The 13,889-nt window shown below is 52.7% G+C and overlaps 5 protein-coding genes across 5 annotated transcripts; 2 read left to right on the top strand and 3 right to left on the bottom strand.

The window, feature by feature from the left end:
- Nucleotides 1-963: 963 nt before the first annotated feature.
- J4E86_000342 (uncharacterized protein) lies at nt 964-1,647 on the bottom strand (the record flags this gene model as incomplete). Its single annotated transcript, XM_051440916.1, has 2 exons — nt 964-1,043; nt 1,230-1,647. The coding sequence occupies 2 exons, from the start codon at nt 1,645-1,647 to the stop codon at nt 964-966; spliced, it is 498 nt and encodes a 165-aa protein (XP_051307087.1).
- A 740-nt stretch (nt 1,648-2,387) lies between these two features.
- On the top strand, nt 2,388-3,602 carry J4E86_000341 (uncharacterized protein; the record flags this gene model as incomplete). Its single annotated transcript, XM_051440915.1, has 1 exon — nt 2,388-3,602. The coding sequence occupies one exon, from the start codon at nt 2,388-2,390 to the stop codon at nt 3,600-3,602; it is 1,215 nt and encodes a 404-aa protein (XP_051307086.1).
- A 155-nt stretch (nt 3,603-3,757) lies between these two features.
- J4E86_000340 (uncharacterized protein) lies at nt 3,758-5,347 on the bottom strand (the record flags this gene model as incomplete). Its single annotated transcript, XM_051440914.1, has 2 exons — nt 3,758-4,800; nt 4,870-5,347. The coding sequence occupies 2 exons, from the start codon at nt 5,345-5,347 to the stop codon at nt 3,758-3,760; spliced, it is 1,521 nt and encodes a 506-aa protein (XP_051307085.1).
- Nucleotides 5,348-8,863: 3,516 nt separating this feature from the next.
- On the top strand, nt 8,864-9,974 carry J4E86_000339 (uncharacterized protein; the record flags this gene model as incomplete). Its single annotated transcript, XM_051440913.1, has 3 exons — nt 8,864-8,887; nt 8,946-9,056; nt 9,174-9,974. The coding sequence occupies 3 exons, from the start codon at nt 8,864-8,866 to the stop codon at nt 9,972-9,974; spliced, it is 936 nt and encodes a 311-aa protein (XP_051307084.1).
- A 489-nt stretch (nt 9,975-10,463) lies between these two features.
- MSH2 (MutS-like protein) lies at nt 10,464-13,318 on the bottom strand (the record flags this gene model as incomplete). The annotated part of the gene is made up of 2 exons (XM_051440912.1): nt 10,464-13,109; nt 13,163-13,318. 2 exons carry the CDS (start codon nt 13,316-13,318, stop codon nt 10,464-10,466), a joined length of 2,802 nt encoding a protein of 933 aa, XP_051307083.1.
- Nucleotides 13,319-13,889: the final 571 nt, after the last annotated feature.

Raw genomic sequence — 13,889 nt, 5'->3', positions numbered from 1 at the left:
AGGGTCGCGGTCCGCCATTCTTTCAGGTGGTTGGTCTCTTCGCGCGGTGGATGGTAGCTGATCGTGCTTCGCAGCGGTAGTCACGCTGTGCCCTCGTTGGAAATTATTTCGATTTTGATTTGATGTTCTCGCAAAATTAGTTGTCCCAGGACATTGGAATAAGCTGAAAAGCTATCGTAGACGACTTTTCGACTGTCAGGTTCGTTCAAGCGAGGGATGCAAACCATGGTAGAGACTGGATTGCGCCGTATCATGCGAAAAGCCGCGCTTGCCGCTTCCTCTGGACCCCTTCCGAGTCCAACCCCAAAGTGAACGATCAGTCCCGAAAGAGCTGTAGATGGAAGGAGTGAAGCGTCCTCGCCTAGACCTTTGGCCTGTTGAGCGGGTTGACAGGGTCACAATACGATTTGGATCTCAAGACGCGTTATCATGTCACGAATTGCACCCAAACAAAGTATGAGTTGCGCAATCGGTAGTATCCAATGGCTTCATTTGACAAATCACTGCTAACACTGCACAAGTCTAATCAAGGTAGACAAGATGTGCCGGACTCAGAACAAGCGGATCAGACACCTCCGCGACAATCTTCCCATCACGATCGTGCCTTCATCTTGGGAAACCAACATTCCAGCGCACACCCGGTTACTCAAGTCTTAACGCTCGTGCCATCTCATATCTTCTTAACAGCGTTCATCCTACTCAAGTCAGTGGGTGCACAAATCCCATGCGAACGCAAAACTCTTACCTCGTAGTACTGCCTATCATCCGCGAAAGATACCCGACGTCTCCTTCTCGTATCCACTGGCTGCTGCCTTGTGTCAGGCGGAAGGTATTCGTCGCCACGCCACACCCCAGTATTATGTAGTCGATATCTGTCGTCGCGGTCCGGCTGCCTGACCTCTTGCAGTGGTCGCCTTGTATCGTGAGGCAAAGACTGTGGCTCGAATCGGGATGGCCTCCGATCTAGCAACTCCTCTCTGTCTTCGGATCGCGACTGCCTGTGATCTCGTAACTCCTCTCTTTCTTCATAGCGCGGCCGCTGCCTGTGGGACTCATCGAGATCTGCGATCTTCCTTCGGTCAGCCAGTTCGACCATTCTCTCCGCCTCTCGCGCTGGTATCGGGAGAATAGATCCCCACTCGCCCGCTGCGTCACAGAAGTTGATGATCTCCAGTCTCTTCGCTGGATCATGTTAGCAGCATGTTTTTTACACGTACCGATCTACTCACCATCGGTCATGTCCCTCGGTCGCTCCATCTCGCTCACTCGCCTTGCTGGCTGCGCCGATTGATCCGGATTCATCTGCATGAACCGCATAGGGTATTTTGGCTGCTTCTTCATCCGTGAGACAATGCTCTGATACGTCGCGAGGTAGTCATCTCTCCGAGCACCTGAGATCTTGGCTAGTTCGTATTCGTTGTGGAAGGGCGAGAGGAAGTTAACGAGCCAGATGATGTCGGCATCACGACCGGGATAGTACTCGAGGCTTTCAATCAACCGCTTGGTGAGTCGCAGGGCGAACAAGCCGATGACGAGGAAGTCTGGAGCAGGCGGTGGTGGGGAAGGGCGAGGTGGTAGTCGCGGCGGTGCGGATGGGCCGCGCACGATGTCGGGAAGGGGCGAGAGAGCGGATCTGGGTTGCTGCATGTTGATGGTGTGTCGATGGAGGACGATAGTCAGGCAGTGAAGGTAGCAGTCTAGACTCAGCACATTTGGTCGCGTGCTTGGCGGTAACCGGAAGTCGCGATTCGATGGCGCGGTGACGACTGTGAATACAAGCGAGTCCAATTTCGCGTCAAAATGACCAAGTTACCGTACCTGCACCTGCTGTGCGTTCTCTGGAGCCTTGAGTGTTATTCGTTGCTCTAGTGAGTTTACCCAACGCATGTGATCAATTCCCCTACAGACTGGAGTGGACAAGACAGCGACCGAAGATTTGAGACTCAAGCCTGTCCCCAGCCACTTAATTAATCGTCAGCGCATGGTATCCGATCATCTTGCACCCTACAAGAGTTGGCTCTTGGGCTCGATCGTCGATTCGGTACACATCGTCGTGTGCTGGTTGTAGTCATGTTCCTGGGCAGATCAGAGTGCAGAGAATGACCACTCTTACTCAGACGTGTCTGCCCAAGCAAATAAAATGTGATATTGTCGCGACACCACGTTGTGATGCTTCGCAAGACGCTGGTGAAGAATATATGCACGATGACGTCACGCGTAGATTAGCGTGTATGAGTCGAAATGACTATTGGACGGCGAACGGTGACACCTGCGTACCTTCCCCGTTACATATCACTAGAGCTGTCCTGGCATTGACGATGCAGTTCCCTATCAACAAAGAGATCAATTCAAAGATCAAGATCGACCGTCTACGATAAAGCCGAATCATGGATTACCCGTTTATTCCGGCAACTTCAAAAATTCCCTCCAAGGTTCTGGAGCCTATTTCAACAGAAGGGCCTCTACGCGAAGAGCTCTTGTCGCCGAAGCCACCTCTTGTAGACTCAAAGTCCATATTTGCGTTCTGGCATTCTGGCATCCGAACGATCCCACCCGTCCTACTACGCAACGTCCTTGCTTGGTACCGCCGCTTCTCACCACTGGGATGGACTATCTATGTCCTTGACAACGTGCCAAATTCTGCACTAAACGTAGGCAACTACATCGACACCAAGTCCTCCTCGATTGTACCGGCGGCATTCACAAACGGCACCCTAGACGGACAGTATGCTGCACAACACACCTCAGATCTAATCCGCTATCCGCTCCTGTTGAAGTACGGTGGTGTGTATCTCGATGTTGGTGTCCTTCAATTCGGCGACCTAAATCGTCTCTGGACCGAACACATCACCAACGCAGATTCGCCTTACGACTTCGCCGGCTTCACGCTGGGAGCAGATGAGCCGCAGATCGTGAATTTCTCGCTCATGTGTCGAGCGAACAACCCGCTTGTGCAACGCGCACATTATATCCTGCTCCAGGTCTGGGAAGGCAAGACCAACACGATCGGCACACATGCGCATCCAATGGTGTCCCACGTCCCGCTTATGCGTGTGCCACAAGAGGTTGTTGTAGAAGAAGAAGGACAAGAGAAGATGGTGATCAACGACGAAGCCATGACCGACTATGCGATTCAAATCCAATGCATGGGATCGGCGCAAGGCTGGGTGGATGAAGAAGGTGGATGGGACGGGCCGAAGTATGTCAGAGAGAAGTGCTGGCTGCTCAGCATGATGGACGGGGCATTCGCACACGAGCAGATGACTGGATGGAGTGGTCAGAGGCAATTTGATCTTCTGAGCCTTCGATTACCCAAGGAGAGCGAGATTGAGACAGACGATCAAGCACTTGCGAGGCGTATTGTAGAGAAAGTAGTGGCAGACAGCTGGTGTTTGAAGCTTGGGCACGGGTTTTCGGCTAAGCTGTTCGGAAGCGACACTCTCGGTATGCTGTGGAGAAAACATCGTGGCAGCGACTGTGCCAATAGGACGTATGCGGGTTGGCTGAGGTGGGCAGAAGTGGGCTATTGTCGCGACAGCGATGTGGTACCTATGAAGGTTCCCGTGTATGAGCCGACTAGGAAAGCGAAGCTTTTGCCATGAAAGGACGAAAGGCATGATGGAATGATAAGGGCGACTTGGGCGAACATGCACTGCTCGAGATAGCGCCCAGAAATTTAGTGTAGAACTATGTCATTACACAGCCGAAGCGGATCTGCCCGCCTCCCCTTTTCTCACGCCCACGCCCACGCCCACGCTCAATGCCATCCCCTCCCTTCAGGCTTTCGGAAACTTGCGTATCGACTCGCAGACATCTCATGCACAGGTGTAACTTCATGCGCCATCATCTCTGACGGCTGCCGCGATACTGGTTCAATTGTTTGCCCATCGATCTCGCTGACAGCAGGGTTCTTGGCTCGGCGGTTCCGCCTAAACAGCAGGAAGCCTATGGCTCCAAGCACGGCCAGTCCAGCAACACCTCCCACAACGCCACCTGCTATTGCACCTTTATTGGTCGATTTACTTTCGGCTGTCGGAGCCGGGCTCGCGGGCGTGATGCTGGTAGGTGTGCAGATCGTGGTAGGGTTCGGCGATAGGTTTTGCGCATCGGCTGCGACAGCTGGCGCAAGTTGAAACTCGCTTTTCGCGTAGTCTACTAAAAGATAGTTGAAGGTCAAGAAGAGCCCTCCCAGGGTACTGTCAACATCGCCTGGATCATCTTGTCGCGTATCCGACACGAAGGCTTCGAGTGTGCTGTCGTTGGTGATGGCATACCGGCCGTACTCGTCAGATCCGCGTAGTGGCGCGAACAATTCCTTGTTAGGTATCCTGGACTGATAGCCGCCTGCCAATGTTACAATGAGATCGCCGCCGGGACGATTCGAGACGTTGTATTGCATCTTCGCCGGATATGCGGTCTCATTCTGGCCAGTAGAGTTTCCGAATGCCTGCGCAATCGCTGGAGGAAAGACGAAGCGCTGCGTCGATGGCTCAATACAAGCAATCAGCCCATCGCTTCCGTCTGGTATGAGCGGTTTATCCTGATACGTCAGGTTTGTGACCGTCACTTGTAGAGGACAGGCGCGCTCGAGGTTCCAATCGCGGATCGGGAAAGTAGTGAAGTTGGATGCTGGGTCGACCCGCGCACGATCGTATCCTCCTACAACAAGCAGGCCGTCATGTGGATCGATGCCCCTGCTACCACTCCACAGACCAAATACTTGAGATGGCGCGACACCACCTGCGACTGCAGCGCGGAGGAAGGAAGAGTTGGTTCCGAGAGGTAGACCAGATTGCACACCTGCCATCAGTCAGCTTCATTCATAGCTCGACAACCCGCATTGGACGAGACGCAAGCCAGGATTCTCACCTCCCCAGACTTCACTATCCATGACCAATGGAAAGCCGTCGACATTGCCATTTTCTTGGAACGCGACATCATCGTTGAAGTAGACGTATGCACCGGTGCTGTCCTCAGCGTCGACTTGGCTGCCATTCCACTGGCTCTTGATCGAAACCGCATACGATGTAGACTTTGGCGCGTCGAAAGCACCGCCTAGACCACCGATGCAGCTGTCGTTGCTCGCAGATCCGCAATTTATAACATTGTTGATACGCGTATTGTTGAGCGTAGTCGACGGTCGGAAAGCAAAGATCTGGTGCGGAGTTCCGATACCAAGTTCAATACCACGTGCGACACCGAGACCGTCCTGTGTGACGGTGATGTTCGACCAGGTGAGTGTCAGAGGCGGGATTTCGCATTGCGCTGCTATCAGGCGAGAGTTAAAGAAGACGAGGGCAGCAAGGCTGAGAGTGAAGCTACATCTTGTGCGCCATGATGGAGCCATGGCATTGAAGCGGGCTGGAGCATGTGCAGGAGAATCGGCTCGTCTCACAGGAGCATCAAGGTCAAGTCGGTGAGCAGAGAAGAGGAGGTAAGCAGACAAAGGAACCAGCTTGCGCAACGTAAGCCGGGCGCAGGTTGTGCTCCTCGAAACCGACGCCCAAAGAGATTTCTCGTACTATCATGCATCGTGATAGCAGCAGTTTTCCTGATTGGAGTAACATTCTAGTGGCGCAACCTATTGGGCGTGGGTAGCTGCATTGTCAGCTTGAAACGTCGGTTAATGCGCCTGCTTGCATGCCGATCACTTCTATCATACCTGGGATCTCGAGTGCTAGTCGATATGCGTCGAAACCTGGGTTTCCTGCTGTTAGACGTGTGTACCGCTTTTGGACGAACCGGAGGGTGCATGAAACACCCCGCTTTGTGCTTCTACATCATACATAACGACCACATGTCTACTAAAAATGGGCCACCCCAATGGAACATCAAGATCTCTAGGTGCGTTAAGCCGGCAGGCGGTGCCTACTGCCTTCAGCGTATCCTTCGAGCATCGATACACACAAGGCTGTATCTGTCAAGCAATATTATCATGTAGCGGCATATTTCTGATCATATGTACCAGCTGCGTTATCACGAAATAGACGTAACTTGAGTTGATGGACTGGCAATCGCCAAAAGACTGAAAGTATTTGTTTTACAGCTTTGTGTTCCAGTTGATACACCAGAACCCTATGGAACCTGCATGGGCTGCTTCCATAGTTTGCTCCAACGACATGAGTATCGATAGGCAAGATAAGGGTCACACCTATGTGCAATACCAAATTGCCACTAAATCACCTACCAATCCCGCCTGCTGAACAGGATCATGATCTTGGCATTCTGGAAGGTGAGATGCGACCAAGTTGAAGAGACCAGATGACGTCATCTCAGGTGTTTCGCCGATTCACAACGAACGTGTGGGGTTCGTTCATCTTCATTGCATCCAAGCAAGCGATGACTATCAACAGCGCACAAAGCTCGATCGAATCTGGACTCCGAGATCCGCTTCCCCATCTATACTCGTGCTGAAGCTCAGAAGGCGAAACGTTACAAGTCATTTGCGCAGGTTTGCGTCCCGATAAGGCTCGACCGGGCTTGAAACCATAATCCCAATGGCATCGCAAAGTCAAGACTTCAAACTTGTATGCGATGGACATAAGTGCGAAGTATGCGACAAGCTTTCTGAAACCCTTGAACAGCTGCGAGCAGGCGCTGAGAGTCAATGTCCTTTATCTCTTGTGCGACTGGCTTGTGTGGAGTGGGCTCTAGCACGACTAGGTCCAGATGCCCCCATATGCGATATTCAATACAGCGGGCCATTTCAGTTGATGGCTTTCGGAGAATCGGCGGCGCTCGACGTGGAACTTTTCGATCTCTGCGGTACGGGAGTTGACAGCTTCCAGAGGGTGCTCACTAACTTCCCCAGCGACCTCCCCAGCATCAGGAAGATTCATGCCAAGCTCGACTGGCTCAGACAGCACTTTCTCAGCCATTGGGAGTTGGCTGGAAGACTGCTCAAAGAGCCACGATGGTTGCGCTAAATCAGTTCTTAGCGCACACCTCAGCAGTCAAACAAGCGCAAGATTCCTCAAAATCGAAGAAGATCGGCTACTCCTTCTACGAGATATAAGTCCCGCGCAATACGTTTGTCTGAGTCACTGCTGGGGAGTTGGTGAGGGTATACTCCGGACGACAGAGTCTAACTTCATTGAACACTCGAATGAAGGCATTCCCATGGGCAGCCTCCCCGCGACCTTCAAGGACGCCGTTATTATCTGCCGAATTCTCAAGGTTTCTTACTTATGGATCGACAGTCTGTGTATTATTCAAGATAGCGACGAAGACTGGCGCAGTCAGTCTGCGACCATGGCCGACATTTATGCGAACGCGTTCCTCACGGTCGCCGCATCGGATTCCAAGAACGCTACCAAGGGTTTCTTTCGAACTGCTGATCCCGACTTTCGGGGAGAGCCACTACCAGGCCACCCAGGAGTGTATGTACGGCCATTAAAAGACTCGGGCATTACGTGGCCGCTATTAAAACGAGCATGGGTGTTCCAGGAGCTTGTATTATCTCCCCGCGTTGTACACTTTGGTCCCAACGAGATTATATGGCAATGTCGACGCGCAGTCAAGTCCCAAGGTCGAAAGCGAGAAGAGGTTATATCAACATCGATCCATGATCTCAATATGATAAGTCGCGCGACGGAGAAGCTCCAATCTAAAGATTCGAATCTTACAGCGATATGGCATGAGATGGTGAGGTTGTACAGCCAACGGAGACTTACCTACAGCAAAGATCGCTTGCCAGCAATCGCCGCAATTGCCAAGACAATGCAGTCACTCCGACCAGGCGATGAATATATTGCTGGAATCTGGCGATCGACTCTCTTCTTTGACATGCTATGGCGCACTCGTTTCGGGCAAGCTGAATGGACCGAGGGTCTGCTGGCGGCAGTCAAAAAGCGTATGGCTGGAAGCATACCTACTTGGTCTTGGGCATCCATAAGTGCAGGCGTTGAATAGGGGGTAGCGGACACGGTTCTTTCCAATGTTGAGATCCTCGAAGTCCGCTATACAGTGCATGGGCCGACCGTTTCCGGTGCTATCACTGAAGCTGCGATCACTTTACGCTGCCCTCTGATCAGTTTTTGGGACATCCGACACCGATTGGATGTGCCAATATCGCTCGAGGAAGCAATAAATGAAAGAATTTCACCGGGATCAAACGAAATGACCCATGATAATCCCCAATGGGACGACGTGGGACTGGCTCCCTGTCATGACATCCAAGCTCGGCTGTGTCTGCTATTTCTCGCTCTCAAACAAGGGCCATCTATATGGCCAGGCGATCGGCAACGCGCGCTGATTGTGATGGAGAAAGATCGTCCAGATCACTATGTTCGCCTTGGCATCGTCGATGTACATTACGCTGGGTGGTGGGCCATTACTCTCCGACCAGGAGATCCTGAGTATGTGGAAGGCTACCATGTCGATGGGCTTACGGAAAAGTACAATGATCGTCTCAAGGAGATGCTTGAAGAGATGGATACAGAAATTGTAACATTGCTCTGATCTCAAGAAGAGTACCAGGGATGAGGCAACATGCAAGGCGACGTTGCTTGGGAAAACGGGTCGTAGTGTGCAAGCCGAATATGGTTCAACTCAAATTCACACTTTCAAGGTGTAGTCCTTCTATAAAAAGCCTTCTTTGAATGGGTTCCGTTGAAGCGAAAGATCGATGGCTATGTATGTCTACGTGTGGTCTCTTTTCACGCGCGATGTCATTGTCACCCCGTGCACCGCCACGACCCAAGCCGCTGAACCCCACCAAGACATCCCTACGCCTGCGCGTGTCCCGCCTCCACGTCCCAGCCCAACCACTAGCTCCAGCCAACACCAGACGCCGACACGACAATCAACGACGCCGTAACTGCAATTACTACACGTACTCAGATACTATCGCCAAATATACAAGATGGCGCCTTCAGTCTCGTTAGTCGTACGTTCCATGGCGACACCACATACTGCCATCGCGACTGCCAGCTAATGCGGGGCAGAACAAGCTCAAGGTACAGCTCAAGCTGTCCATATCGCGACTACGCATGGTCCAGCAGAAAGACAGCGCCAAAGTAAAGCAACAAAGGAGAGAAATGGCGCAACTGATCGAGGTACGTCGGTAGCTCCTTACAAGCAATTGTCGCATCGCCTCGCCCAGGCGCAAGGCAACTGCGCGTATCCAATACCACCACACTCTCCTCTAGGTCCCAGAACTGACGTCTATGTAGGTCGGCAAAGTGCAATCAGCGCGCATACGCGTCGAAAACATAATCCGCACCGACATCACGACCGAACTGCACGAGATCCTCGAACTCTACTGCGAACTCCTCCTCGCGCGCTCCCAACTCCTCGAATCGCAAGTATCCTCTTCAAACACCACCTCCGCATCCACCTCGACCCTCCTCGACCCAGCGCTAGAAGAAGCCGTCCGCAGCATAATATACGCCGCGCCGCGAACCGAGATCAAGGAACTGCATACCGTGAGGGCGCTGTTGGTGGACAAGTTCGGGAAGGATGTCGCAGTCGCTAGTATGGAGGGAGAGGGTGTTGCGGAACGGGTCATGAAGAAGCTGAAGGTTGAGACACCGAAGGAGGAGCTGGTCGAGGCATACATGACGGAGATTGCGAGATTCTACGGTGTACCATACGGCACCGCCAAGAGCGAAGACGAAGACGAAGACGACGACGACGACGACGAGCCATCAGGTGGCGTAGCAGAGAAAGCAGACGCCGATCTCGAAGATCCCATATCGACCGACGACAGCACGAGCAAAAAGGCAGAAGAGCGGGAAGCGCTGGCGAAAGCCTCGACACCCAAGAAGCTTGGTCCACAAAGTCCGCTGCGAGTCGTTCCGCCCAGCCCCAGTACAGATAATGTCGCGCCGAGGTTGAAGTTACCGGGCAGTGCGGCGGCGAAAGTAGCGAAGAGCGAGGCGAATACGAAGAAGCCGGCTAAGAAAGAGGACGGGCTGGGTAAGATTCCGGATGTGGATGAGCTTTCCAGACGGTTTGCGGAGTTGAAGAGGTGATGTGGGTGAGAGCGAAGGTCTGGTTGTTTGGCACGCATTCTAATGGAGTTGCCATCAAGCCTTCCACTGCAAGTATCAGTCTCGCAGGAGTGTCCCAGACTGCGTACGAATCATCTTAAGAGTAAGACTATTTGGCACAGTATCAAGGGTATGAGCCCAGACGTAAGGGACCGCGTACGATAGTAATGGTCGTGATTTAAGTCTCCTACTCCTCAAGATAGCCAGCTGCTGAGCTGCGCGTAATGCTATCGATGCAAACTGCTCCTGTTCTCCACAAATCTCCCATATGGTATCACATTGTACGGCTTCCCATGTTGAACTTTCAGACATCTTCGATGCCTATACTGAGGACTAGGGAATAGGTGGTACATGTAAATTACTGGTATCATGCTAATACGCTCACGAATCTGACTAAAGCTACGACAGGCCTCTTATCCGGGTACAGAGTTTTACTACATCCCGAAACACCGTTGGCTTGCATACTCAAGATTACAAGGCCTGAATACCCTTGAAGAACCCATTAGCCATAAGCTCTGGGTTTCCCTTGACCAGCTCCCTCATCCTCTCGACTTGTTGTTTCTTCGTCAGCCCCTTGCTCTCTACCTCTTCCTTCCACTTCACCAGTACCTCCTTGAGCATTCGGCTTCCGTCCTCCACTTCCTCTTTACTGGCTTGAACGTAACCCTCTTCGTGCTTTCCAGCGAAGTCTTCCAGTTCGTCGGCCTTTCGCTTTGCCATCTTGATGACTTTCTGTGGGAAACGAACGAGCTCTGCGACGTGGATACCAAAGGACTGGTCGGAGAAACCGGGTTCGACTTTGTATAGGAGGGTGACTTCGCGTTTCTTTTGCACGGCGGTGGCGGCGTCCATGTCTGCGTCTCCGTCGGCGTCGGGTGCAGGAGCGCTGCCTTCAGATATGTGTGCTACGACGTGTAGATTTTGGACTTGTGGGTAGGTGTCCACCAGCGCAGTCAGCTCGTGGAAATGCGTAGCGAACAGCGCGAAAGCGCCAATCTCCTTGACGATGTATTCAGAAATGGCCCATGCGAGACCGAAACCATCGTATGTGCTTGTGCCACGACCAAGCTCATCGATGATGATGAGGGATTCTTTTGTCGCAGACTTGAGAATGTTTGCTGTCTCCAACATCTCTGCCATGAAGGTTGACACACCCTTGATCTGGCTGTCGCTCGCGCCTACACGAGCCAGGATGCAGTCGAAGATCGTGAGCTCGGCTTCTGAGCAAGGGACGAAACAACCAATCTGTGCCATGAGGGCAATGACACCAATTTGCCGGATGTATGTGGATTTACCACCCATGTTGGGACCGGTAATGATGAGGAACTCGCTCGAGTCGCGAACGAGAGAGACGTCGTTTGTGATGAAGGATATATCGTCTTGCATCTCCATGCAAGGGTGTCGCGCCTCTTTGAGGACGGTGTTGCCGGTGCCGCGTGCGTGCATGGTAGGTCGAGTGTATGAGGTGGGTGCGTGGACGGAGACGTGGGCGAAGGAAACAATGACATCGAGATGTGCGAGGACGGCGGCGAGCTTCTCGACCACAGGAACGTAGGACGATGCAACTGAGACGACTTCGTTGACGAGGCCGGATTGAGTGCGGTTGTAGTTCTCTGAAAGCTGATCGAATTCTCGTCGCTTTTCTTGTAGTGTGTTGGTGGTGAAGTAGACTCCGTTCTTCTGTGTAGAGATCTCTTGGTACTGCTTCTTTTGTCTGATGCAGCCTGCTTCGTTGCGGGTTAGTCGGAAGCACCAGCCGTTGACTTTGTGGTTTTCTAGGAATAGCTTCTTCTCGGTGTCTTGGTTGAGGTCATCGCCCACACGCATGTGCTCTGACTCCATGTCGCGCTTGAGCTTGTCCAGGCGCTTTCGGATGGTCTTCAACGACTCATCAAACTCAGGCTTGATGATGAACTCGTGGTTGTCGAGCGCTTCGAGATCCACCGTCGTCTCTACCATGTCCTGCAGGCCTGCAAATGCCGTTGTGTATTGGCGGAGCTTATCCGTGTACTCCGCATCAAGCGGCTCCTTGTACTGCTCGTCCATGACCGCCTCGAGGGAGCTGAGGAAGCCCGGCAATCGGATGACGACTTGATACGCGCGCACGACGTCTTCCAGGTTTGCGACTTTGCGTTGGAACTTCTTCGCTAGACGGTACAAATCCGGTATTGACCGCAGATGCTCCTCTTGCATCGTCTGCCTTAGCTCGGTATCGTTGACGAAGGCTTCCACCAATTGCTGTCGTCGTTGAATCTCCTCGACGTTCATGAGCGGCTGCTTGAGCCATTGTGCTAACAGTCGGCTACCGGTGGGTGTCTTGCAGTGGTTGAGCAGTCCGTATAAGCTCATGTTCTTCGCGCCGTCTCGTGGTCCCGGCATGAGGTTGAGTGCCTTCAGCGCGGCAGCGTCGAGCTTCATGTATTGCGAGAGGTCGTGTTGGTAGAGCTGGTACTGTCCAAAGTTCGACGAGTCCGACATGACCCCTAGATACCGGATTAGGCATGCAGCTGAGCCCATAGCTAGCTTCAGGTCTGTCAACGGCAGCGAGCCGGCTGCTCGCTCATCCTTGAGTAACCGCGGCAGATCCTGCTCGATGTCTTTTGTGCCAAAGTCTGCGTGCGACCGCTCTGCCACAGCGCACCCGCAGTTGTCGGCAATCGTCCGAAGCTTGCCCAGCTCCACATCCTTCTTGGTAGAGTCGACTTGTATCAGGCACTCCTTGACGCCGAGCTGGATGAGCAGCGATTCGAAGTTGGAGTAGAGGTCGTTATCAAGGAATTCTGTAACACCGAGCTCCCGTACGCTTGCATCTGCAAAGCATACACCCACATTGCGTGCTTCCGATGCCTTTGCGGACACCTTGACCGCTAATATGATGGGCGCATTCTCGATCTGACCTCCCAATTCGTCCTCCAGGTCTTGCAGGTTGCCGGGTGAGGCCTGCTTGACCACCTTCCAATCCATGCGCTTGCCAGTCGATTGCCATATCTCGATACGTTTGCTGAGTCTGAAGAGTGCGTCGCGGAGGAAGTTGCGGAATACGGTGATAGTCATGGTGACAGATTCGAGGCCGGGTTCTCGTCCCAGCTTTCGGATGACGGCTGTGGTCTTGTATACCTAATAGCGTTTCAATATACTGAACATAAGCCAATGCTTTCGCATGCACTTACTGTGTTTGCGATGAACTTTGCATCTTCGCCGTGGGCGCTGTAGTAGTCGCCGCGGTCGAAGATGCGCACCGTCTCATCGTCTTTCTCAGGCAAGTTGCGGAAGAACTTGCAGAAACCCGACTCATCCTCCTCCTTGATTTCCGGTCGGGATGCCATGTTGATATGCGATAGAAAGACAATTGCGGGGTGGGACGACAGAGGAAAGAAGGGAAAAGTTGGCGATGATTGGGGCGCGCCTGCCGTTAATTGACTGAGCGCGTCGACGCGTCCAGTTCACGCTAGTCTTATCGATAACACTAAGCTCCTTGAGGACACACGGGGCGGTCATCATCAACCCTCCGCAAAATGACCGCGAATGCCAGATTCATCTCCGATTTCGAGGCTCGTCATCGCTCATCATAATCACGATCACTTTAGCTACGATCTGTTCGCTCTGGAGTCGTCTCCAACCCATTCGAACGCGCCTTCCCTGCCCCGATACCCTCTGCAACTGCAAGATAGATTAATTTGGTACACAAAGAGCATTGGAAAATAAAACCCGCAGTGATCCTCAAGCTACGACGGCTACAGCAGCGCATAAGGTAAGTAAATGGGTCAAGAAGGCAGGCAGTTGCATTAGTAGACTCCGCTTTCAAGATGAAGTGCGAATCGATCCCAAGGCTTCACGCTTCGAAGCCACTACGGTCGGGACCGTCTCCCAGAAGCTTCTTTCTAATCTTGGGCACAG

Source organism: Alternaria arbusti, assembly GCF_024043155.1.
Source record: "Alternaria arbusti strain BMP 1465 chromosome Unknown scaffold_1, whole genome shotgun sequence".
NCBI classification, from domain to species: Eukaryota; Fungi; Ascomycota; class Dothideomycetes; order Pleosporales; family Pleosporaceae; genus Alternaria; species Alternaria arbusti.
This window is presented reverse-complemented; position numbering and strand designations above follow the sequence as displayed.